This window comes from Pungitius pungitius, chromosome 7 (genome assembly GCF_949316345.1).
Source record: "Pungitius pungitius chromosome 7, fPunPun2.1, whole genome shotgun sequence".
Taxonomy (NCBI): Eukaryota; Metazoa; Chordata; class Actinopteri; order Perciformes; family Gasterosteidae; genus Pungitius; species Pungitius pungitius.
In genome coordinates, this window is record NC_084906.1 from 14705226 (window position 1) to 14732635 (window position 27410).

Sequence of the window (27410 nt, forward strand, 5' to 3'; positions counted from 1 at the left end):
CCCAAATCTAGCCACCCGTTCTGAGGTAGCCTACTTGCTCGGCATACTTGTGTTGCAGATTCCGAGCTGGCAGGGACTACCCTGAACAGCTCAGCGGGGACATCTGCCTCCCAGAACCATCTGTGCTCAGGTCCTCCTAATCCCCCCCCCCCCTCTCTCTCTCTCTCTCTCTCTCTCTCTTTGTCAACCTTCCTCTCTCCTTTCTCAAGTCTTCTCGCACAGACAATTCTTCACACACACACCAAGAGTTTCACATCAGCTATCAATGACGGATGAATTAATGACGGATGAATTGTAAAAAGTGGGTCAACACGCTGTGGCTTTAAAAGAGTGTGATGTTTCATTGAGGTGGGAACGAGATGCGCACAAGGTTAAACGGGAGAAAAGTGCCCGCGGAGACTTTCATACGACGAAAAGATCAAGGGAGATTTCATGAATGAAGACGTATTTGAATATCTCTGATTAACGGCTCACTTTAAAGGGTCCCTTTTCTCAATGGTCTCATCATTATTCTGGTCCACTCCGCTGCCCCATTTGTTTGTGCTCTGAACTGTGTGTTTGTGAGGTGATGCCGTTCATCAGTGCCGTTTGTGTCTGGTTGGGCATTCGGCCGCCCAACAGTTTACCCACAACACTCGGCGCCCAAGTGACAGTTCTGCAGTGCGCGGGGGGGGGGGTGAAGGACGCTGAGTCGGAGGTCGGGGGTGGGCTGCGCTCACGGGTGGCCACGTCCGCTTGGCTCATAGGAACGATCTGTTTTCTGAAGCGAATGGGTCGGAGCACAAAGGTGTAGGACAGATGGGGGGGATCCCATTGGAAGGAACGGACCATCCAGTCACGAATCTCCCTATAACAACCCCCCCCCCTCCCACCCGATATTTCAATGTATTGCAATACTCATGAAAATAGAGCCAAAAATACAACTTGCTGTGTACTACCTGGATAGTCTAATACGCAGATAACATTGATGAGTCAGCGGATATTGCTATTGAACTACTTCAAATGGTGTCACTCAGCTGAGAACACGCCCAACTGAAATGCACTTTTTGCACAGCCATTGTCACCAGCATGGAGCATTGTAGTATGTTTTGTATTTTTATTGATTATCTGTACCAATAACTACTTCCTCTTGGAATTCTCCCCGTAGCCTTTTAGAAGGATTAAAAAGTTGGCTTTTCGCCTTGTTTTCAATGAATCTTTTAATCAGGTATTTCAAGCTCTGGAGGGATCGGTTTTGTTCACAGCTTTGGTACGCAATTCCATTCACTTGAAATATGTACACCCCTTGACTTTGATCAAAAAACCTTGAAAGCAAATGCATGCAGAACAAAGGAAATGATATATCTTTCTTTTTTTTTAATAGAAAACCAACTACTTGACATCCTCTGAAACGCTTTCCTAAAAGTATCCCATTGATCTTTCCTCATTTTTTGTGGTTTTATTTTACAGTTTCTTACAGTGAATCTGTCAATGCAGCTTTCTAGAAGCCACATCATTGTGCCCCTGCACACATGTCACCAAGTCTTCTACCGACAGACACTGGAAATTTTTCAAGGCGATTGTGTCCAGTACAAAAATAAAAGCACATATTGAAATTGCTCTTTTTACTGTTTTCTATTGTATTCGCATTCATTCAATAACTGGCAGCCCTTTCAAGTGTCATCTTTGCTTCTCATAATGTATGTTCATGTTATGTTGATGTTGAAAGAGCTTTGGGGAATGTTTGGGTGTCTTGAAAGTTGGTTATATGAGTCAGTATAGACTAGTAAAAAGCACCTCAAAAATCCCTTTTAAACCCCCCCAAAAAAGATAAAAGCTAGATAAAAACTGTGAATATAGGAAATATAGGCGATTGATGCAAATTTAGAATTCGGAAGGATGAATGAAATATCCTTTAAATTGTATATTAATGACACCTTACAGGCCATTGATGACATTTTGATTATTTCGTTATGCTACATACTACATTGTTTAAAGGGCTGATATTTAGCAAAAATGGATGAAATCTGTATAGTTTTGTTCTCATCAGGGGAAATGGCAGGCGGTGGCAGGTCCTCAATACTTGCAAATGACATGAAAAATGAAATGCTTCGAAAGCGACGGCGGTAACAAGAGAGGGTTTGTTATTGCTTTCCTGGAGCGCTTTACCCTCCTTTCTGATGCGCTCTGTCCATGGCACAAATGGACAATCCTTCATTGTCAGAGGGCATTGGAACCCATGCATAGACCGTTAGGTGCGACCACATTCATCATCCTGACAAAGGGAAATAAGCAATTGCCACAGCACTTAACTGCTTTCAGTCATCTGCAAATATTGGAATAAATACATCGGCCAAAGACGAGTCCCCGCTAGGCACAGTCGAATTTCACATGCCCTCTTTGTGCTTACTTGCTTGATTTAAGGACAGTCCCCTTTTCTCTCTGTCTCGCTGCGTTAGATACATTCATGCAGTACACGCACGTCTCACTCTCGTTAGTTTAGAGTATAGAACAGTTTCAGCATTCTGCTTTCACCACGGAACATTAGGATGCACTTTCCCCGAGACACCTTCTTATATCAGAATTAGGAAGCATAGATGCGAGGTGTTTGAGGGATTGCCTGTAGCTAATGGTCTAAATCGGTACTTGAATCTAAACTTTCAATTACGTTGGCAGCGTTTCTTGACTGCATTGTGTCAAACTTGTATATGTATATTATTCAAATGAATAGTTCAGGATTCATATCTTTCTTGTGTGAATATGCGTGCATGCTAACCCGTCAGCATGGGAGGAGGAGGAGGAGGAGGAGGAGGAGGAGGCAGAAGCTCGGATGAATACAGAAATCCAATGAATGCTCCTCTGCTTGTGATGCAGAGCCTGTGTGCTGGCAGGGACCAACAAGTCCTTAGTTAATCGCCGGTCCATTTGGCAAAGGGATTATGCTCAGCTCAGGGTTCGGCCCGTGAACAAGGTCTCTGATTCATAACAGTGATTTGAGTAAGTCATTATTATTGATGGAGCAAATACTCCATTCTGAGATTGCCTTAATCACTGTAAGGTCTCCAAAGGAATACATCAGCGCGAGTGAAATACCATTACCCCAATTAAAGACATCAATACGCCTCAAAGGGTGTGTGGGATCTATCTGGGTTGTCTTAAGGACACAGAGAAAAGGATTGAGGCAGACAAGGCCAGCAAAAGCCTTAACGTTACTTACTGATGAAAACCAACAGGGGAGCACAACGCGGGTTGAAGAGGCACTTATTTACCTGCGCTCAAAGCCTGTTGCACTTATCTCGCCGAAGCGGTGGTCAGCGGGGTGAAAAGCGATCCTCCGTAAACTCTTTCGGGAGGGTCCATACTGGTGTACAGTTTTAAAGAGGGAGTCAAACAATCCAAAGCTGTGGCTGCTGCGTGCAAGGTGAGCCGGGACAAACAATTTGTGTTTAATGATCAACAGACAAGTTCAGACACTGTCGGATAACACAGTGCCGTGCAGACCGAGAATCGGCAGGTTTCTGGGAGAACCCGGTTAGTTCCTCCACTTGCTCAGTGACATCCCAGTGACCTCTCAACAAGTGTGTTTGGTGGGTTATCAAGGTAAACTCTGGCTTTCCTGCATGTCCTATTTTGTTTGTTCCTCGTGGATGGGTGATGAATGCAGGCTCATAGTGAAGTCAAAATGCTGATATGTATTCTGAGATGTAAAGAAACTGGACCAATGATGCTGCCCAATGCAAAGGAGTGGAATATCAATGCCTGCACTCATATTGCTTCTCTATATCTGTTTCTGTATGGGTGTGTTGAAATGTGTCTCAATATGTAAACTATTGTCTCGAGACTTTTTCATTTTGAAAGCAAAATTTTAAGGAAAAACAATTTGTCAGTTTTAAGCACCTTGATCCACTCATATCTGCTTTACATTGGGTATAGCATGAACACAAGTATCCATAGGAACTAGGGTCGACTGATATTGAAATTCCCTGACGATATGGCTTAAAGAAAAACAATGATGTGTGAAACTATAATCCAGAGGAGATGATGGAGATCGAGACGTATGCACCTTTAAGTGGCCACAATGCATAGTCAGTAAGCTCCGTTTCACACAGGGGGGGGGGGGGGGGGCAAAATACTACTCTCCTACTACAACGACTCTTTTACTGTCTCGCCGTCGCTGACTGTCACACTTATGTTGTGTCGCTTTTGCGAGGACCCAGATGATTAAGTTTTTTTCGGCTCACTGTGACAGGAGCTTCAGTCCCGATGGTCTTCGGGGATGGAGCTGGAAGCTGAATAATGGGTTTTGTTGGGGCGGCGGTTTTGAGATGGGAGTGCAGATTTGTGATGCTTTCATTTTAAGTCCTGACTTGTTTATCGCACAGCTTACAAAACACTTTGTTTATGTGTTCAGGCTCTCCCTCTTCTTCTGTCATATGAAACCCATGAATTGCATAAGAGGCGCATTTGCATTGCTTTTTGCTAACGTGAGCAGACATCTCATTCATAACGTTGACAATTACGTTTTGGTGAGAATGTGTTCTGTTGGTTCTTCTTCTCTCCAAACCCCCTCTCCAAACCTATGGGTGTGCTTTCTAGCTAGAAGCCTTGAGTCTGGTGTTTTGTGCAAAGCGTAACTCTCTGAAGCAGCAATTCAATTTACTTTGAGACATGTTGGTAATATTGAGAAATGAATGACTGACAAAAAAAAGAATATGCAAACGAGTCATACAATTGCAATCTAAAAGATGCATGTGAGCATGGGCTTTATCCTAAAACTCCATTGTCATTTTTGTGCATTTGCCTGTAACCAAATGACCTTGTTGGACATAATTAGTTGGAGCGAAATGAGGGTACTGTTGTGTTGAACAAGAAATTGCTCTTATTGTCTGCAAATATTCTCCAGACAAGTGTGTTTGGGGGTGTTGATGGGCAAAAACCGTTGGCAATGAGCAGGAAACCAAATTATACAATAAGTTTAGCATTAGTAGCAATAATCTTCCAACTTATTAAAATACCGAAAAACAATCCAAGTCCAGCTGCACACATCAACATTTGGTTGAATTGGATAACATGCCAGAGTTCTGATCAATGTCTAATCTCTCCCTTCGTTTCTTCATGACAAAAGTAATCAGAAATGCAACCGAAAATTGCTCCTCTTGCTTAGCACATCCAATCAATTAAATAAAGTCATTGTTACTTGCAGGGGCAACAGCAGTGCCAAATTGGCAGAAAAACAAATTAGCCGTCATCATGATGTTTAGCTTATTAATTTGGGCCTGAATCTCTACCCATGTGCCAGTGGTGAAGGGATATAGCAACACAATTAATGTCAGCGCTAAAAAAGGTGCATTAAGCCACACGTAGACTGCTGCTGCATCCAGGAGTTTAGTGTGTTGGCACCCAGGATAATAATGGTGAAAGAGGAACTCCCGGCAGAGGATCCATCTCATCCCTTCCTGGGGCATTATCATGCCTCACCCGCTCTGGCTGCTCATTACCAGCATCGCACACATTCAAATGAGCCCATGGCAAATCAGCATGCACACACACACACACACTGACTGTACTCTGCCGGGTTTGAGGGGATGCGCTGATGATTCTGAACAAGATACAACACGCTCACCTAATCAAAACATTGAAAAGAAACACAACACATTACTGGTTTGGTGAATTGAAGTCATTCCCGTTTATGGAGTGGAGTGTCTTGTATGCACCAAACGTAGCCCACACAAGGCCCGTTTGAAGACTATCGCACTCCGGCTGCAGGTAAAATAGATGGAAAGAGGTGAAGTCCAGTAAGCTCTGAAATCAGATGGTCATAGACATGCGAGAACGAGTGGGCTGAGAGCCTGGACCGGTGTGATTTTTTCTTATCAGTTTATGAAACATGCAATTAGTTGAAGATGCCCGCGAGGTTTACTGAATAACCCCATTAAGGAGAACAGTGTTAAATAGGAAAACGCCTAAAGACAAATGTAATGGGTTTTTTTTCCACTGACATGCTTTCGTTGTGATGGGGAGAGAATACTTTCCTTGCTCTCGATGGACGCCCCGGACACCTTTAGATGCACAAAGTATGATTATCATACGTAAACGCTAGAACACAATCCAACTACTGTGGGCCTTCTTCAGTGCACTCTGAACATCTGGAAGCAAGTGTGTAAGCGCCTGCAGCAATTCTAACTAGCCTTCAGGGTGTGATTGGAGAAAATACTCACAAAGACTTATTGCAAGCACTCACCCTATACATTGGGAGGCAAATCATATCAACAGCACTGTGGAAATCAGGATTTAATGGATTCTATTTTTACACACAGCTTCCCAGAGCGTGGCTGAACAGGACTCTGGATGCTTTTCGCTTCCATCATCCTGAGGTTTGGGTACGTCGTGAACTAGCCTTAACAGCACACATGTCTTTCCTGTGACAGTCTTTAAAAGGCGCTGTGACCGTGGAAACTGATTATACAGAGCACAACACGTATGATACAGATTCTGAATGGCTTCCAACGGACATTCATTGGCAGTTTAACAAGGGTCACCCCCTTCCATGTATTCCAAGAATAGCATGCTCAGAGATACACGCATTGATTGTATTGTAACTCTGATTTCTGCCTCATCTCGGTACAATAAATACATGGCTTTAGAGCACAATGGTTTCAAAATAACTGAGAGCTGGTAAGAAGCATTGCGAGACATGCAAGGACGCTGTTTAGCCCATCCCACCACATATATATACAACACAATATGTTTCACATAAACACTGTGACTTTATCACAAATGTCCTTGATGATGTTACTACTCCGTTAAATTGTTGTGCGTGTGTGTGTGTGTGTGTGTCCACTCCTCCCAGAGTGCAGTCAGGGAGAGAAACACTAATTCTGGTTGCACTACACCTGGATGGAAAGCAAGACAACTTGATGAGCTTAAGCCGACTTTTATTGGTTCCTCTTGTAGTGATGTCCATATTGCCGTTCAAAGGTGTATAGAAGGTGAACACATAGGGGTAGAAAAGGTGACTTGTGATGATTTGTGTTTGATACGATCTTTTAATTTCTGGAAGTGCGGCGTTAAATCCAAGTAGAAGGCGAAGCAGGAGTCGGATTGCTGAGGCCACACTGGCTCTGGCAAACCAGCCTGGCAGTGAAAAGAATAGAAACGGCTGAATTATGGACAATAATCGCATCGGCCCATGAGTTTCAAAGTAGCTGTAGCAGGGCCTCCGGAAGCCATTGAACCGAACGGAGATCAGCAGGTTAGCTGAGAAAATTCTAACAGTGCAGAAATGTGGAAAAAAAAGAGAGGAAAGACGCCTGTGAGAACAAGCCCCCGGAGGTATTAAAGAAGCAGGCTAAGGCAAACGAAGAAATACCTCCTGATTATTTTGGTTAGATGTTTACAAGTCGAGACCTTTTTGCCAACTGCTAATGGTTGTTTTGACAGATGCTCAACTGATTTTAAATCATACAAGCCGAGCAGCTTCAGAGAAAACCACCAGCATTTTATATTTTTTAAGTGTCTGACTAAACGTGGGGTAATGGTGCCTTTGATCCCACAGCTGAGTGAATCCTTAATAAGTGAGTTTTGCCATCTAAACTATGTTATATGCTCATTTCTGGTGGGTCTATTTTAGTATTAAAGCCTGCAAACTGTTACTAACTCCCCGCGGACTAATGGGAGAAGCTAATTCGCTGGCTCAACATTAGTCCCAATCAGGCCGTAACCAAGCCGCCATGTGACTGGAACGCTCACGGGCTCGTTTCTTTTTTTTGAAATGCAGACACACGCGCAGGGCTGCATTTCTTCTCAATAAATAAATAATTAAAGGGAATAATCAGGGGCTCATTCAGTTTATGTTGACCACAATTAATCCCATGTAGGCTACATTTGAGAAGCTTTTCAGACTTGAGTCAGATTTGTCCAATGGAGGCTTTCCTCCTTCCACCTCACTGAACCTGACCTTTGATACGATAGATGTTCGATGGGATAAAGGGTGCATTTCAGTAAGCGCACTAGGTTGCCGTTCTGTCATAGAGCCAGTAACCACTGACCTTGACAGCCAGATAAGACAGCCTCCATACTGAAGGCGAGATTCTGATAACAATGTCATCCATCATAGTGGCACTGAACCAAACACACAGGTCAGAAACCCTCAAGTTGGTAGTAAATTCTCCGAACACACGCTGCGCTTAGCGGAGTCACATAAACATGCCGACACACAGACACGGGCTTACAGTAGCGTAAGAGGTCGGTGTGGTCTTTTAGCCCTCAAAGGATTCAGCAGGATGTTCCTTTCTGTCTGCGATTAATGATGTATGGAGCACCAGTGTTGTGGGAGATCGGGCTGTCGTTCTACCTTCTCTCTCGCACAAACAAGCACTGATACACACACACATACCCACAAACACATTACAGATGTGCCCGGGCGCACACATGAGCTGGGTAGTGCTTGCCGCCTACCCCCCCCCCATCCTTTTTTTTATTTTTCTTAGGCTTAGCTTAGTGTGCAGCTCCAACGTTTCACCTTTTGACAGCGAAGAGCTCAATTTCCCGCCAGCACACACTAACAAGACAGCCAGAATCCTCCTATACGGCATGTGGGGCAGCCCTTCCTTTTGAGACTGTTGGTTTTAAGAAGAGGTCATTACCAGCACATCGTACTCACCCACGGGCCCACGTGGAGCTCACGCGGCTATGGCGTAATGCTCTCTGCAAACAGCCAGAGACATTCACCTCTGACCTTAAAGACGTAAAGAAAAAGAAAACTGCCTCGCCTCAGTGATATGGTGGTATCACAGCATTTTGCTGGTCGCTAATGAAGCGATATCTTCATTGATGCAGTAACATTTTAAAGCCCTGGCTAGTGAGAGTCACGGATGCCATATGGACATTAACATTAAGATAATGTTGTTGGGGATAATTTTCCAGTGATGAAATATTGCTCTAATGGAGGGACCAAAACTTAATTACACAATTCAGCCAAAGTTGATGAGTGTTTTATGAAGGTTGGATGTCAGACAGTAAGCCACAGGCTATGTCATGCTTGCAAACCTGGCCCAGATATTACAGTATAGGATGACCCATTTTAGCATCCAGGTAGTTTGAAGGGTTGAACTCAGCCATAACTGTAGAAGCATCATCATGTGGCTAGAGTCTCACAACCTTCGTCTCACTGTGAGGTCAGCCTTAGTTATATCCTGTAGGATATCAATGTACACCTCCCCAAGGAGGGGTTATCTGAAAGCGTGTACAGCGAAGGGCATGAAATGAATAAAAAGGACTCGGGAGGGGAAATATAACCATGATTTGAATTTAAAAGTAGTGGGGCTTTTAGAGGTTTAATACATGATAAAATATCATAACATTCAGAGAAGATTTCTTAGGCTTTCATTAGCCGGCGCCGACACTGTGGAGACTATGACAAAGCAGAGAGCAGACTCAGTAAATGAGAGGCATTTTATATGATGATTAATGTCATTATCATTATACCCTGCATACAGAGTTTAAGCACCTCTTTCTGGAAACGCGACAAAAACCTGAGCCCGTGTCACACGGCGTGTCAGTGTGAAAGCCAAGTAGGGAGCAGTTGGTTTGAACATGGCTGACTACAGGAGGGAGGGGGCAGAGTGTCATCACACGACGGATTTACTGCAACGCACTTGCCAGGTCACGATGCACAGTGTTTGGTGATTGGCAATCAATAACAGCACAGATATCAGCACAATAAATAATATGAATGTTGTGCCATGATCTACCATATTCATCCCTTTCTCAGTTACGCAGCCCTGGTAGTGAATTCATGGATGTCTTATTTGTTACACTATAGACGGCAGCAGCCAAGGAGCAGTTTTTTCGTTCTATGTCTTGGTAAAGGAAACAAACAGCTGAGCTGGGGATCAAACCGCCAACTGTAGGTTCCCTTTTGGGGACGCCTGACTCTACCGCGTGAGCCGCACATGCTCCCACTATAGCGAAATAACTGTATTACCGGTGTGGAGAAACCGGTATTAAAGCCTTTGTTGCATTAAATAGCATTATATCAGGCAATGACCACACAGGCTCTATTAGTCACTGAGTTGTTGGATTTGCTCTTTCGTGGCTTACCCCTTATCCCCTACACATGCATATATTATGAATCTCCTCATTTGATCTGCCTCTGACTATATAACACAGCAAATATGTTTACATGCACGCTACCATTCTGTGTTCTTCCATATGTTGAAAAATACAACATTTAAACACACAGCCCCCTTTCATTCCTTTAACCGCCTTCTTCAGAAAAGTCGATATGTGAGCATACTTTCACAATGTTTGAAAGTAGGTGTGATGTGTGGGCTTTTCTTTTGGGCATGCATCACTGCAAACTATTGCCTTGTGTATAACTGCTGTACCACAAGAGAGCTGGAAGTAATCCGGGAAGAAGCCTTCTGTGTCACAAACTAAGCCTGAGTAACTAACCTCCATTGAGATGAATGTCAAAACCAGTACATCAGTACATCTCATCCTAAATCGGAAAATGCTCCATTTAGATTAAAGCCTAATTCCAATCCAAATCCAAACAGAATATGCCGTTCCCATGACTTCCATCGAATCCTAAAGCTGAATGTTTGTTTGCGTGTTAAATGAATACAGTTACTGATCAAAACAAGTACACGCCCTGTACTGATGGCCAAAGCTACAGGCTTTAATGGGGTCGGTGCCAGTCAGTTGTCACTCCCGGAATTAGCTGACCACTCTCATTCTCTCCTCTCCGTCTTCCTCCTTCTGCCTGACAGAGAAAGCGGCCTGGAACAAGGCCTGAGGCCAGAGTGATGATTGATGAAGCGCCTCCTCTGGTGCACACTTCCCTGCTGACGCACTGCCACACTTTTCCGCACTAATTGGGCAACCCTGCGAGCTCCCCTCCCCGAGTATGTGGGGTCCGACTCTAAGCAAACCACCCACTCAGAGAAGTGTCTGAGGCACGATGCTCTGAGGAAGCGCCGCCAACAGACCCCAAGCATGTCGGCAACACGCAGCGATCCTGTTCATTGCGTGCGGCACATTTGCTGTACGCTGAGGCAGCCGCATGAGGCCAGAATATTGACAGAAGATGAGGAAATACTGGATACTTATTTCTCCCGGCAGACACAAAAAAAGGAGCCTCTATGCCCTTACAGAATGCATTTTGATAGGAGACGCCAAGCAATGACGAGGCAACGCGCTCCGCACAGCAGCCACGTGATATTCCCCTGGACTGGGTTGTTTGTTGTCACGTTGTTTGGTCCTGCCGGCTTCATCCAGGGTGACTTACATAACCTGTGCGATGTGGATAATGCGTTTATGAAGATGGATATTAACTGACACAACTTAGATTAAGTGCCTCGCTCAAGGACACACCGGCAGTATCCTCGGCGCCTGCGTTTAAACTGACAACCCGGGCGTCGTTAATCCATTTAGAGCTCGGAGGGTTGCAGCAGAGTAAACAGAAGGCCGGTGTCCTTTAGAGCTGTTTGTTAAACAGCGCAGCATGTTTAGATCATGAATTTATCCCAAATGTTCTGTAGCGCGGCCCGGCCAATTATTAAGCTCGCAAACCATATGGCGGGAAAACATCTAATAACAGTCTGCCGCCGCTACTGGTTTTCACTGAAGGACGAAGGTTCGGCTTATGAGTGGAGAAAATTGTTGGTGCGCACTGAGGCGTGACTGATCTGTGCAATTGGTGAACACAAAAGGGTATTATGTAAAATATAAATATATATGCCTCGATAAATATGCACGATGTGCCGAAATCTGAGTCAAAAGAACTATTACTGTCATGTTGCTCTCCACAAACTTCATTTGTTTCTTCCGTTTTTTGCTATTTTTTTTGTTTCCTGTGTAATTTTCTCTCGCTCTTTTCGTATCTTCTTCTCATTCCTTTCCTTTTATATTGTGCTTTTAGCTCTACGTAATTGTTCATGTTTAAGTGTTTTACTGCACAATTAGGCCCTGTCACTTCCTTGGCGGCACAGTAGACCGGCAGAAGATTCACTGTGTCACGTTCTTCAGGGAATATCTGAAGAATTTTATATTGGGGAGGAGGTGGAGAATATATGGACAGAAGCCTTTGAATTTATTCTCTGGCTGGCTCTCAGCTGGGCTTAAGCAGGCACTTCTGAGGACCAACTTGCAACTTAAGGTAGCTGCCTTGCCTTAGACGGGCTCGCTGGTTAATTAGCGCCTCCGAAATCCATTTATGCAAGTTTACGGCATGACTTATTCTTATTCTGTTTTTAATCTCTACAAAGGAATGCCTACATGAATAATTCATGCAGCTGTATACAGTAGCTAACCCCCGTATTATTCACTTTGAGATGAAAAATATCGCTATCTGTGGAATAATTTAGTTGGCAAAGCAGCAGCTGAGTTGACACACATAGAGTGCAGATTCGAGCTGATCGCAGAAGGTAAATATCAAATTACAGGAAGTGGAAAGTGTCCACGTGAAGTGCTCCAAACAAAGACACAATGTCCCTTTATCAATATACTGTGGAAGGTACAACGTGTGTAATATAAACAAATAAACCCACATGTACAGAGTGACAAACTGCACAGTACTGTATAAGTTTCTGCACCAAAAAAAAACCCCATCCTGTGAACCCAAAGTCATCCTCATGGACTGTATGAGACCTGCATACGTGCTGTAGCCCACTCACTTCATTCATATGTAATGAACTACTGATATGGATCAATTATTTGTAACGTCAATGAAATATATTGCTATTTTTAGAAGCAGAGTTTTGCAGACGAGTTTGAAATCAGGGCAAATCAAACTCCTACGCAAAACCATGCTTTCCCTGAGCACATGCTTCAACCAAGTCGAACCGGGTTCCCTGAAGTCAAGTCACTGACTGGTTATATTGTCTTTTGTTCATCTAATTCTCAGTCCTCTCACATTTTAGACCGTTATACAATCAAATTCCTGGATATGTATTACGTTAAGCTTTGGCCACAATTATTTTCAGATGGGGATGAATCAAAATGTAGACGAACACAAGGAGTAGAAAGAGGATACACAGTGGGATTTAATCAACAAAACCTAGTGGCCGGGTGAGCACTAAAGTAGCAACTAAATATCCAAGAGGCAGAGGGACATAAAACAGCAGCGGGTAAATCAGAAACATGTGCACAACGGATGGTACAACAACAGGAATAGACAGCCGGCACACCAAAGAGGGGACTATCGATACACAATAAACCAATCAGACAACGACATATACAGGCGGGCGGGCGCTCGGGCGGCTTGGAAGCCGATTGGTGGAAGAAACACAAGGGAACAAAGCAAGAATGACGAGATTCAAACAACATTGGTGATCACGGGGGAAAAGATGGGAACACCACAGGAACGACAACGACACGGGAGGCAGGGGATTTCAAAATAACACCGGAAACAAGGAAAACAACACTAGTAGAGTAGAGGTAAGTAAGTACTTTACTATATTTAAGACATTAAGCGTAGTACAGTTGTCAAGGACTGTAGTTAGTTCTCAGAGTGACAGAATCATCATATCAATCATATCTCTTTTAAGAAACACTACGCTTTGTGTCTTGTACTACCAGAAACATTATTGCATTGAGATGCTTGGTTTATTTAAGCGAGCCCCTTTCCCCCTTTCCCCCTTTCCCCCTTTCCCGTTGGCCGGTCCACTGACCAGTAAAAATATTGACGGGTTGACTGGAACTATATATCAATAAAAGGCATTTTAAATATCCACTGCAAAGTAGGAAAACTAAAAAAAATTCTACCACCTTCACTGTGCAGTGAATACTGTTTTCTGTTTCATAGCCCTGAGACAATTTACATGTTACCTTTTTTTAACTACACCATATTCAGCGTTTCCCCCGCCATTAAAACCCCCCAGGGCCCCCCGCTGAAGTTATCTCCCCCCCCTCCTGAAAATGTGTGGAATAAATGTATTTTTACTATACATGGCAGTTACACACTGAGGTGTGTGCTGCGCTCACAGCAGCGGAGCGGAGAGCACCAGCGGACTGACTACCCGCCTACTACACCCCCCCCCCCCCCCCCCCTCCTCTTCCCATTCCCCCCTCCTGAAGATGTAAACCTAGAGGAAACACTGATATTGTTTTCAGCTCTTGTACAGAGTCCCTGGAGTTTCTGTTGTATCGTTGTCTACTTTAATTCCGCCTTTGAATTTCATGTGTGCATTAGAGACTGGGAAAAGAAGAAGAAGAAGAAACTGCCTCACTTACATGTGTTTACTTTGACTCTAGGTGTGTGAGGAAAATACCTGACAGCCCTGATCTCACTTTGTGTCGGACCATTCTTGTCTTGGGACGAGTCGAGGAAGCCTCTGTTCTACTCTGGAGTTTCTTTCGTACGATGATCTGAACAACATTTTCTCATTACATGCACAAGACGCCCTGCTCCAACAATTACATCCACCAGCGCTGCCTCAATGTGAATCATTTTGTTCCCAAGAAAGAAATAACCAGCCAATGCTGTAGGGCGAAGATCGGAAAGAATTTGTGGCATCCACGGAGACTGTAAACTTAATCATCTTTGAACAGCCACATTGGCCTGTCAGGGAGAATATAGCTGTTTATCGGGTTGTTGTTTCCCATGTCAACACATCTGACCAAAAAATTGGAAAACAAGCATAAATTGATTGTGAAGGCTGGTTCAACTGTTCCAAGAACCACCTGCCGCCCCTGCACTTTTGTGTTGTGGAGCAATCCTTAACCAACACCCCCCCCCGCTGCAGAAGCTTTCTTTTGAACTTGTTGAATGGATTATCCTTAACGCTTTGAAAAAACGACCCATTAGCGACCGCACCAGGCAAAAACAAGGGTCAATTTTTTTTTTTTAAATGAAAGTGACACTCACGCAGTGCACAGAGGCAGGCAGCAGGGGCATTGTGTTGGAATCAAAGACGATGGCTGGATTGGGTTTTTGCAGAAGAAAGACATGGCCCACACACTTCCACGGAGCACCACTGTCTGCAGAATGCAGTGTATACGAGCTGGAAACAGATTGTGTGCCCGAGGGAACTTCTGTTGTTGTACAGTCTTTTGTCTCACGAAATACAGTCAGATGAAACAGTGTGTGATGAATCTGACAATTTGCATGAATATTTAAACATGACAGAGGTACGGTAGCTGCACGCACTGTATTATCTACAAAAACATTTCATTTGTAGCTCGTAGGGCTGAATGCTAATTAGCTGGGAGCTGTAATCCTCTACTACTTATATAGTTAACTGGGTACAACAACGAGGAGAAACCAACAATCTCACAGAGGTTAATTCCATGTTGTTTTGTAAAGCTTGCGTGTACGTTTGATGCAGTTAAGAGGATAGTTAAAATATACAATACTTTATTGTAGTCCAAAATCGTCTGAATTATTCGCATTGTTTTAATCCTACTAAGCCATACAAGCCATTCAGTGATTGCAAAAATAATTGCAGAATAATTAATTTAGTAAAGTCTGTTAATTTCTGTGATTCACTTATGTGTTAAGTGACTAATTGTTTTCGCAAAACAATGTGTCTTGCAAAATATTAATCAAACATACATTTTGAAACGCAGGAAAACACAAATTAATCTTTTTGAAGCTACTAAAGATTTCTCTTGTTTTGGTCAACAGTTTGTCTTTTGTAAAATATCTCGATGAGCTCAAAATAGAGAGAGAGGAGAGCTTCGGTTTGGTGAGACATCAAACCTCCGTGTGCCCACGCCATGGATTCTGATTAAATACTTTATAATAATAAAAGAATTGACCGGAGTATCCAGAGTAAAGGAATGTACTTCATAAAAAGGCTCAGACTGTAGGAGATAATGACAAACACTTGAAAACACCACGGGTCAAAATTGCATTGCATTGCAAGATGTTCTCTATTATAATGGTGGATAGTGTTGTTAGGCTTTATAAAAAGCCGTCAGCCATTTATTGACACAGGCATTGAGTGTAGCTTATGATTCTTATTTCCAATCTCAGATAAACTGTGATCCGTTAAGCCCAATGGGTCAACTACTAAATATCACACAAAAAAAACTAACAGGGCAAAGCTAATAAGCTGAGTACAAACCAAACACTGAAGACAACCCTGGAGTGCTTACTGAGGATACCAGACACCTCATCCGATACTGGCTACTAACTGATCATGACCACATTTGCCCACATATTCAATTAGTGATGAGAAACACAGAGAGATAGGTAGAGCCGAGAGGGAACTATGAGAGAGAGACATGTGAAGGATTCAGAAAAAAAGACTCATGAACTGCAAAAAGCCTCGGCGAGTCTAAAATTAGAACGCTAATGAGTGGCAGTCTCACAGATCAGTTGATGAATTGGCTGTGTAACATTAGCCCAGATTGAGTCAGTGGTCGGGACAAAGCCTGACACCCTATGCATGTCAAAGTTCTTCCTTCTCTGTTTGGATTAAATCCTCTAGTTATTGTTTCGGGAGCTTCACACTGTTTTTTCCCCTCATTAAAGGACTGAATGCTGTCGGAGGACATTTTTGAGGCAGAACGTGAGAACACATTGCTGAACATGCCATGAATACAATGGGGCTGGATTTCTTTTCAATAACACAGCACCGACCTGTGTGAGTGACGATAGTGTTCCGTGTTCAACGTGAGTTAAGTGCTGAGGGGACTGTTTAAAGTACACTTGAGCGACACCATATTTTTTTTTCTTCAGTTTAACCGGATTACTCTGCGGTAACAAACAATCGTACCATCTGTGCAAAGAGTTCATACGCAGTCACGAATCCACAATCAAGCCGTAAGTATCCGATCCACTTTTCCTCGCCTGCTTCAATCTACCACCAAACTAAACCTGTGAGATGAGCTTCACGAGTTCAACAGTAGTGCAACCCCGTGTGGAATAATAGCTATATACTTACTGCTCATATTATCTGCACAACTGCTAATGAGTCATCCTCACAAATGAGGCTTTTATTCATCTGCGGGCAGCGAGACACTTTGGTTACCTTAACTCCTGACCTCAGTGGAAACAATAGGTAGCACTCTTATTGATTGGCTCCACTGCTTCTCTCTCCATTTACTAATAATTACCATTGCAGACTCTCCAATTACTCGGCTCCAACAAACATTTGCGGCGGTCTGAAATCCACACACGTATTATGCAGATGACAGAGGGAGGGGGAAATAAACCACAACTGAAAAACCTGCTCAGAGCAACTGCAATTAAAATTCTTTAGCCATGCCAACGTAGAGGCAAATTAATTATGACAATATGTATCTCCTTTAGCTGCTGCAGTTCCAAACCAATTGTGAGGGACCGCCATCGTGAACATGTGGGGGAGCTGACTGAAGGGCTTAAAAATAGATTTGTTCTTATTTCGGAGAATTTTCTTGACTCACCGTGAAAACACTGACAACGTAATTATATAGATTACCTAGTGGGGAAATATGTTGCATTCATTACAAGCTGATATCTTTTTAGGAGGAACTAAGGCATCCAGAAAATAAATAGAAGAAAGGCTGCTTGTCAGGAATTCAACGTATTACATTATATCATTAGATTGCTTCCAAAAGCGCTCATAAATAATACATTAATTTATATACACTGTCCACATTTAGAGTGGACAGCATGCCAGCCAGCCTCAGTGTCCCGTACCCTGGAGTCATGGTTCTGGTCTTGGAGAGAAACGTCTCTCGTGTAAACCCAACATTCAAGCCTAATGTTTAATTTGTAATTTCATTAAAGGGACAAGAAAACACCCTCTGCGAGAGCGGAAGTCCCTCTAGATTGCTCTAACTCACTGAAGGACACCGCTAAAACAACCAAGTCAACACTTGTGAATTACTATCCATCTGGGATCAGACAGATGTTTACCTGAGGTCTCTCCAGCCTGCAACCATGCTCACACATATCTTTAAGATAATGACATCAACCACTGTATCCTACGGGAATATCTCCCATGATAATGATTCATTCACACTCACTGGAAACCAACTCGAAACTTAGAAACTCGTCTCAGTAACACAAATCCTTGGGAGATTTGGGCTCCAAGCTGCATGAGAGGGGCACTCGATGACTAGCGCTAAACTGAGCTTAACGCGGGGATCAAGGATGGTGCCTCCTGCAGAAGTTCTTCCGGGGAGGACATCTCCAAAGGTTGCTCGGCGTGCCGAGGAAAGCGAGCGGCGCGTACGCCTGCACGCTTCCTTTCAAAGCTGCAAACTCTGATGTCAGCGAGTTTTATTTATAACCTGCTGACACGAGAGGCACACCGAGACTCGCCGCTTTATAACAGAGCTCGACTGAGGAGGCCCAGATGAGATTACTCAATGTTGTCAGAGTAGCACAACTAATTATCATGAAACACAAGGAGATGCTAACTGATTGATTAAGGATTCTAATTGAAGGGGCTCTGAGGAATGGTTTCAGCTCTCCGTGATGAAAGACTCAAAGTGTTGGCACACTGTAGGATTCGGGAGACAGAACAGGCTGTACGCAGTCTTCAACACAAGAGCTGGTGAACCGGACGTTACTCTGGAATAGCTGTCGGTGAGAGAAGCTTCTAAACAAAAAGACGATACATAGAACAGGAAAAGGAAACCAATCCATCTTGAATGCATGTGTTACCTATGTAAAAATACTCACAACCCTTGGCTAAAAAGACTCATGTCTCATGTACTGATCACACTTAAATAATAGATGGGCAAATCCCAGTCCAGTGCTCAATTTAAATACTAAGCTGTTCCCAAAACACAATCTTTCATGGGTGTTCAAAAAAGGGACACGTCTCCTAACACCGACATGAGCTTGTGAAAAATTCCGTTTCAAGGAACGAAACTTTTAAATTGCCAAGGGGGATAACCTGTTATTGCCTGTCCAGTCTGTGTCAAGTTTAATTTCCAGGCTTATAGCTTTCTCACAAACAAAAACACTGAGGTTTTTCTGTAGAGTTATTGCAATTACGTGAATTCTTGCACCAGAGTACCGACGAAAGCTCCATTTCCTAAACCAAATCATTTCCCCTATGCCCTATAATTGTAGCAATTATTTGAATATTAGAAGGATGCTTTAAAACCAGGCATAGAATCTATTCCCCTCAAAGGATTTACCTTGGGAAAGCATTTCCATTTAGGCTTTAATTCACAGGGGCACTCAATCACTTCAGTGCTAATTGAAATATATGAGAAAAAAAATGCTTTATTTTCAGAAGAAGAAGGTACAATAGATTCTCTTGCCTGACTCGTGATGACTATAAATGCATTTTGAAATGGTTTAAAAATGTGCTTTCATTTTGCATTTGATGTGTGTTAACCACACTACATGGTTACAAAACAGGGACATAAATCATGCGGCATCCTAGAATGTTTCGTTTGGAAGGCGTCTTTACTCACACACACACAGGCTGGATTCTTTTGCATCGGAAATGATGAAGTTCTCGTCCATTTGTGTCGTATCGAAAAATAGCAATTCACTCAAAATAAAAAAGTTGGTCACATTATTGCCGTACACCCGATCCCTGATATGTGTGCGCCACGATGAGCGTGCAGACTGTGGGAAAGAGAGCCACATTGTGCTGACGGCAACAACAAACATGCAGCGCAGCAAACGGGCGAGGGGATTTGGGCGTAATTACCAGTGACAGACTCAGGTGTGTCCACAGAGGTGTCAGAAAAATGTAAAACCAGGTTTTCCCCCAAATGAGCGCAAAAACCTGCAGACATTTGACAGCTAACTGATGTGCTCACTATCTCTGCTCTACCTCCAGCCAAGCTGTTGGTGAGGAGGATGTAGCCTTTTTTATACTTTGGAGAGTAGAACTGGCCAATTAAAATGTCGATGAAATGCAGAAAGTAGAGAGGGTGCTCCTCAGTTAAGGATATAGTCGGCAATTCCTTCTTTGAGCGGCGTCCTGTGGAGTTTAAACTGTCACATAATGTGCCCCCGCTTCGTCTTCCCAGCAGCGATGCTAGGATGGGGGCACCAAGCCATTTTCAACTAGATGTTGTCTCTGGCACAAGTGCTCATAGTAAATGTCAAGACCTTTCAGAGCCATAATAATGACACAGTTGAGGAAAAAAAGAATACGGCATCGTTTGTCCTGGATGAGGCTCCAGTGCAATCATGTAGAGCCGGACCGAATTTTCATCAACTGGTCTGTTGACATGAGGGAGTGATTTCAGATTTACAGGACTACCACACTTTCAAACTACTGACAGGTCAATTCTTCACCTTTACAGAGATATGGGCCCTTGGTGCTCGCCTTTTTTTTTTAGGCAGAAGGCCTACTGTCAGACAGAATGAACCAAATGAGCCAGGATGATTGTCTTGAGCTTTAACGTGTACAGTCTCACTCCATTTTTTTCATCCAGTCATGATTTTCAGTGTTTAAATAATGTAAAATGTAGCTTTTAAAGCATGATCAGAGTACTTTTCTGGAGCTCTCATCCTATCACATATTTTGGGATGAAAATACCACGACAGAAAGGTGTACATATCTTAAAAATCTCAATAAGGTAGCAGCCAATGTGTAAAAAGTCAGTTTGCCTGAACTAAATTTACAGACCCTCAGTCATGCAGTTGATTACAACTGCTTACCCATGTGCCACTGGCTGCCACTTGTGTTTCCTGACAGCGTGGGGCGTCTTTTCATCTGGCTGGCCTCCTCAAAATCCTAGCATTTACTTACTGGGAAGAGTAAAGGTTTTCTTCAAAGGGATCCAAATGACGTCAAACCTGCTATGCGTTTGGGTACAAAGGGATGTGTAGGTCTTCCAAAACAATGTGCTCCCTGTGGAAGCTTAGATTTATGTTAAAAAATACAGCACATCCATAACTTAGACGTACTTGCGCAAGATGCCATAGATGCAGCACGACAACTCATTTCACAATAAAAGGGCCTTTGTTAGAGGCTGAAAATGACTTGAGCTTTTAAGCAATCACAAAAAGATAAAGGGTGACAATACATTCTTCAGCTTCAAAAAGCTCAAATCTTTTAATTGATGTGGACCCACTGTCCGACACTGCTCAGAATTAAAGAGGTGCGGGAAATGAACACGCGACAGAAGACGCACCTCTCGGGAACTACTCTATAATCCAGAGGCAGTGACTAATTGCGTGCTTCTGGGTTTGCCGGTTTTGGAGAATGCTCCCATTTCTTAGCCAGCAGTCAGCTTAGGGGCACGGCTAAATTGCCCTCTAACAGTTCGTGGTCTCGACATTGCAGAAACTCAACAAACAGTTTTCTGTGCTGAGTTCCCTAGACATGCGTCATGGGAGGATGTCTGACTCTTAAGATCAGCAGGTGGTTTAAGGGAATAACTCTACAAAGACAGAGTAGGCCTTCATCACTACTTTGGTGGCTTTTCCAACTAGATACAATCCAGAGAGGCAATCAGATCTCTTTAATAGGTTTACAAACGCTCCTGGGTCAACCGGTGCAAGCGGGGCAAAGTTAAAACTTCAGAGCGGTGGCATTTAAGTGAGAAGAAGGAAAAGGTTTTCCCAAACCATTTCCTAGATGCCATTTACTGAAGCAATGCCCCACTCGTGGCGAGTGTGACTTATTCTGGGGTGGGGGTGGAGACTTGTTTATTGAGCTGAATTACAGCACAGGGATAATCTTTGGTCTAATAAACCATTGGGATTCAGGCAAAGCTTCAGCCACGGATCACAGCCTATCCAGATTATTGACGGGAACCATAAAGAGACAGTCAGAGGTGTAGGTCTCGTTTCAGGGAAGTCTCTTAAGCACATGAAAGGAACTTGGGGAAATGTAATGTGTAACCCCGTAGCCGTTGCCAAGGCCTTTGTGTGAAGCTTAGGTTTTGGTCTTGAACATTGAAAAGCACAACATTGTACACAAAATAAAAATAAGTGGACAAAAAGTATTTTTGGGTTGAATATAGTTTTGACTCGTTTTTTTTCAATAAAATATTTTGGTTGCAGATTTTTATATTTTCAAATTCAGATCTTATATTTTTAGGTTTGCAATATTTTTTCATTTTTAAATATTTTTTTCACAGATTACACGCCCCTCTCAGTTGATGCCACGCCTCTTATGCCAGATTAGAGCCATTAAATATTAAATCTGAGACCGTAGGATATTATACTGCGATTATAAAGAAAATATATATGGGAAGAACTATATTTAATTAAAAGAACATTAAAGAACTGAGTCAAAACTATATTCAACCCCAAATATTTTTTGTCCACTTATTTTCATTTTCAACACAATGTTGGGTTTTTCAAGACCAAAATTTAAACTTGGTTCACATTTTTTTCTCCAAATGATCCAAACTTTTAACCTTTTCACTTGTAATGACCTCATGCTACAGAAACAATTCAGCTCCTCAGCAGTCAGGTAGGAGACAACGGCGACAAAGTGGAAACTTTAGACAGATAGCTGCTCTGTATTCATGTCCAGCGCGAGCATCTCTCGATCAACACAGAATTCATATTGAAATGGAGCAGTCCGGGCCCCTCAGCCTCGGTACCATCTCAACGGATATTTGATATCGGCAGCACAAGATATGATCACAGCCGCCCAAAGATTTGCATCACTCATTTCTGTGTTTTGAGAAAAACAACATTGACAACAATTTTTTCAATATAGCACAGAAAGAAGACTGTGAGAGTGGTCACTTGTAAGCCATAGGATACATGTAGGATTAGTAGTTAACTGTAAACTATTTGCACCTGGTTTAAAAAAAAAATAGTTTACAATTAACTACTAATGATGATGATGAATGATGTGTCCTATAGCTTCCAAGAGACCACTCTCACAGTGTTCATATTGAAATATATAATGTTATATATATATATATATATATATATATATATATATATATAATATAATATAATTATACTATAATATATAATATAATGATACATATGAAATAACCTCCTGGTCCAAGCCGCGCCCATGCCCACTTAATTTAGTCCTTAACGAGCAGCTACCCAGCTACAGCTGGCATCGTAGCGTACGTGATGGGGGGGGGGGGGGGGGGGGGAGGATGGGAGAGAGTTCGCGTCACTGAATCACTCGATTCTGCTAAACAGCGACCGACCACAAATGCCCTCTTCAGCCTTGTTTTGAAACTGCGACATCGCATCATGCATTCAGCCAAAGTGACAGCATTGTACGGCTCGTGGCGTGTCATCAGCTCCTCGTTTAGCACCGAAAGCATTTTGAAACCGTGGGATATAAAACCGACATAATGTCATCCTGTAATATGTGCGATAGGCAGAGGTGGGCTAGTTTTTCGGTTCCTTCGAGCGATGTCGCCGTCCCACCTTCGAGCTCCGACGAAATCAAACAACCCCACATGTTAAGTGAAGCGCATCGTCACACTTAACACAGCGTGGACGACCGGAAAGTGTGTTCGAAAACTTTACCGGAATCAGCCGTTACGCGTGTCGCAAGAGCGGCGTCCTATGTAGCTGCCGTTACTGTGTCCGCCCCCCGCCCCCAACCTCCACCCCGGCCCCGTGTCAGGCGCAAACAGGGACGGGATGGAGGGAAAACGGGCTATTGTGTACGTTGTGTTCGATACCCCAGTTTAAAAGTAGTTAACGGGCTTTTTTTTAACCGAACCGCGGCGTCATTAAGTGTGTTAGGGTCAAGCGCTTGGGAGAACTCGCCGGCAGCGAGGGAGAGCGTGTGTTTGTGTGTGTCTGTGCGCGTGTGAGCGGGAGAAAGTGAAGTTGCGTTAGCTTATTTTACCTCAGTAGAGCCGTGTCGCCTTGTCTGCTGACCACACTTTCCACCGAGGAATAGTCCACAGTTTGTCCAGCGGGCAAACATGACGGCAGAACGCAGCACAGGCTGAGAATGATGGCAGTAAGCCACTGACCAGAGACACAAGCATCCTGCACCGCAATCATTATGTCCATCGCAGATGTGTGTGTTCTTGTCGCTGGCGCTTTTCCCCCCAAGTCTCCCTGTGCGGATGAAGAAGAAAAAAAAGAAAAAACGGAATAGTTAGCTTTTAAAAAAAAAAAAAGATGAACGACGCTTAATTTCCACACTTTTTCCTTCCTTCGGAGCCCCGTAAAGAAATGGTCCGCCGCTCGGTTTTCCCGGGTTTGTTTTGCTGCACGCAGAGCCCTCTGTGCGGGGAAGTGTACTCTCCAGTGGCTCGCACACCATCTAGTGAGGAAATGCGATGTAAAATGGGAGCAGACCTAGAAGCAGACAACCCCCAGGCTCTGATCCTGTTGCCATGCGGCCGTTTCCTGGGCAACCCGTTCCCAGTGGCTCGTGATGGAGCAGTAAAACCGGTAGGTATTGATACAGCCCAGGAACAATTAACGATATCGACGGGAGAAACAACCGCTGTGAGGAAATGAACAATCCGAGCATTTGGTGGAAATGGAGTTTCCTCGTGCTGACGCAGGTGTATCCTATAGGAAAACTCCCTCACATATATACAATAATAACAGGATAAAAAACGGATATTAAAAAGTGCAATTTTATATGTTTTATTCTACATGTATGATGTGTAATTATTTATGAAACCCCCCTCTCCAAAAAAAAAAATATCCACAAAATACAATTAATACATTCTATGTCCCTTTGGGGAGATTTGAGAATATTGGAATGCTGTATCATGATGCCAGAAACACGGCAACAATCAGCTCTCACACACACACACACACACACACACACACACACACACACACAGTCATCACAAAGAGAGAGAGAGAGAGAGGGGCACATGGGACAGACAAAGTTAGTTTTGGTGCCGTAGTTGGTCTGCATTATGCTGCTCTAAGCCTTTTGACTTAGCCTACATAAAACTCAACAGACTGTACAGCCGTAACCATGGAAATGACACACATTTCTCTGAGGTGACATGTTGGCATCGCGCCTCAGTTCTTGCAGACGGGTTTATTGTCATTGTTATGAACATAACATTAACTAAACGTCCCTTACACAAATCAAGCAAACAGCTTATATCATTCCTAGCATGTGCTGCAAATTGAATGAGATTAAGACTTTACTGATTTACTACACAAAATGAACTGTGGGCGTATTGTAAATTGGTGCTGTAACAGCTTTACAAATCTTATCCTATATGCAACCATTCTGAGGTGTTCAGCTTATTTATTTGTTGTTTTGTTTTCAATATCATATTGCAGGTTAACTGTGGCCTTTTATTTTCCCCTGCATTCTGAATACATTTCTCCAAGAAGGTCAATATAGTTTTATGATATGTTATCTTAACTTCTTATCTGACAGACTACAGATGCAGGATTGCTGTTTGTGATGTTATCAAGATGTGCTGTCTGGAGCTGCTCCATTGAAATTAGATGGGGTGAGTGGATCTGAACTTCTGAACGTTTTGCCTCAGTCTTTACACTGAAACTAGCTTTAGAATATTGCCTCGCCTTTAAAACCTGAAAACGAATCTTGATCCTCCATAAATTCATTCTGTGTGCCTGGAGCTTTGCCTTTTCCATCTTTGGTTATTATTCATCCGGGGAGATAAATTGTTTATCGCAGTGATATGAGAGAGTGGGAGTTTGGACACATTTCTATGTGAAGGCCTGGTCGTGACAGAGAGCCAAGGAGCTTGTTCCCAGATGTTACAAGGGACGTTTAACTCTGTCGCCACGACAAGCAGCATTGAAAGAGGGAGGAGTGAAAAGTTCATCTTATCACACACACAATTCCAATTTGAATAACAGAAGCTCCCTCTACTGTTAACAGCTGTGATAATGCCATCAACAACGACCCTTTAACTCTGGTTTTGAAACAGAGGCAGTGTGGGCTGGGCCCGGTAAGATCATTTGCATCTTTCTCTTGTCAGTCATAAAATTGACTTTTTTTTTCTCTGCCGAGCCTTTCAAGTTACCTCAGAAAATGAACCTTCCCATGCATGAAAGCTATAATTACAATAACTCCATTTTGTGTTAGTGCACTGTGCAGAGGGGAGAGAAGACTGGCAGCCTCTAATATTCAACTCATAATATCCTCAGGAATTATGAACAAGATGAAAGAGATCAGGCACTGGACTATCACAACGTCTCAGCCGTTCTGAGTAATGGATACCTCAGACATTTCCTCACAGTTTTCATAAGCAACCGTCTTTTCAAAGCCAGTGTGAAATCAATGCATGCAATTTGCCTTAATATGGAGTGAATGAAGTGACACAGAAAGATATTGCCTATTTTTCTCAGGATGACGATTTTCACAAGTTTATACTACTTCACGTTGTTATTAGCTTATCTTTAAAAGCGAGACGTGAACCCGAGAACAATGGCCCAGTTTGCACGTTTTAATGTGGTAATTGAGATGGTCTGCAGCATTCAAAAAGTGGTTATTGTCTTACTTATATGCCATTGGTGTTGCAAAAAAACAGTAAAGCATACGTTGCACTATTTTGACTGTTCTGAGTGAATGATTAGCTCAAACCACAAAGTATCAGCATAAATCATTCTTTGCTCCTTTCCCTGTCTTATTGCATGTTGTCATACTATTTCGTTTAGGTATGTTTGGTGTTTCTAAGACTCATTTATTAACCTGATTGATGGAGCACGACGAAAGCTATTGTTTCCTAAAGTTGATAAGTGCACGGTCATTTTTCTGTTATGGGGATTTGGTTGGCAATTATGATAATGAATGACATCCCGCAGGGAAATGTGCCAATCGATCACAACACCTACCTTTGAATGCCGAGCAGTTTTATTAAATGCCCTCCTGCAGGCTGGGTGTGCGGGACAGAAGAAAGTAAATGTAAGGATAACCTGGTGGGATATTTATTTGTGGACAAGCAGTTTGTAAGTGGATAACTTCTAATAGAATTCAACCAAACGTATAACCAAACGATTTAATGTCTACAATGAATTGACACCATCTTGGCTATAACACAACTTCAAAAAGAGGCTGACCTGACTTTCTTGGAAATACAAAATAAGGAAACCTTGACGCCTTTGCTTTTGTGTTGAGTTCTTCACATACAGAAATCCATTATGGTATGAATCAACATCCCCAGATTGTCAGACTAGAAAGTAATGAATGACATTTCTCAAGTGGTATCTTACTGAATGCACAACATAGAGATTGTAAGGAAAACTCATTTTGAATGAACTATGGCGTTTGATACATGTAGCCCTGCAGCAGTGATTTATTTTGGAGCCGCTCCTTTCTTTGCTCTCCCTGCACTGCCCACGTGGGACGAAACCTACAACACTCATGAGTCATGACTGATTTGTTTCATTCAGACAGCGTCTACCATGCACCTCACACCAGGTGGATACTGCAAAAAGCTCTTCAGTCATTAGAAATTGCTGAAAGCAGATCTTTCACCCCCCCCCCCCCCCAAGAGTGACGATCACCACGAACTTCCTCCAGGATCCGGAGCGCAGCCTAATGAGTAAAATGAAAGCGGGGTGAAACAACTTGTCACAAAGTATATTAAGAGTAGTCAAAGCGAAGCCATTCAGCCACTGGAGT

General features: G+C 43.0%; 1 protein-coding gene across 3 annotated transcripts in view; it reads right to left on the reverse strand.

Annotated features, from left to right (window-relative positions):
- negr1 (neuronal growth regulator 1) overlaps positions 1–24226 on the reverse strand; it is a 121546-nt gene extending 97320 nt beyond the window's left edge. The window contains exons 1-2 of one of the 3 annotated variants that reach the window (XM_037468790.2): positions 23981–24226; positions 23676–23893 (exon numbers count right to left, since the gene is read on the reverse strand). In XM_037468790.2, the coding sequence (XP_037324687.1) occupies positions 23676–23845 (170 nt within the window). In that variant the 5' untranslated portion in view covers positions 23846–23893; positions 23981–24226. Of the gene's footprint in view, positions 1–23675 lie in introns of all 3 variants that reach the window. The other 2 variants (XM_062563254.1, XM_037468791.2) reach the window with 2 other exon arrangements.
- Between the last annotated feature and the right edge of the window lie 3184 nt (positions 24227–27410).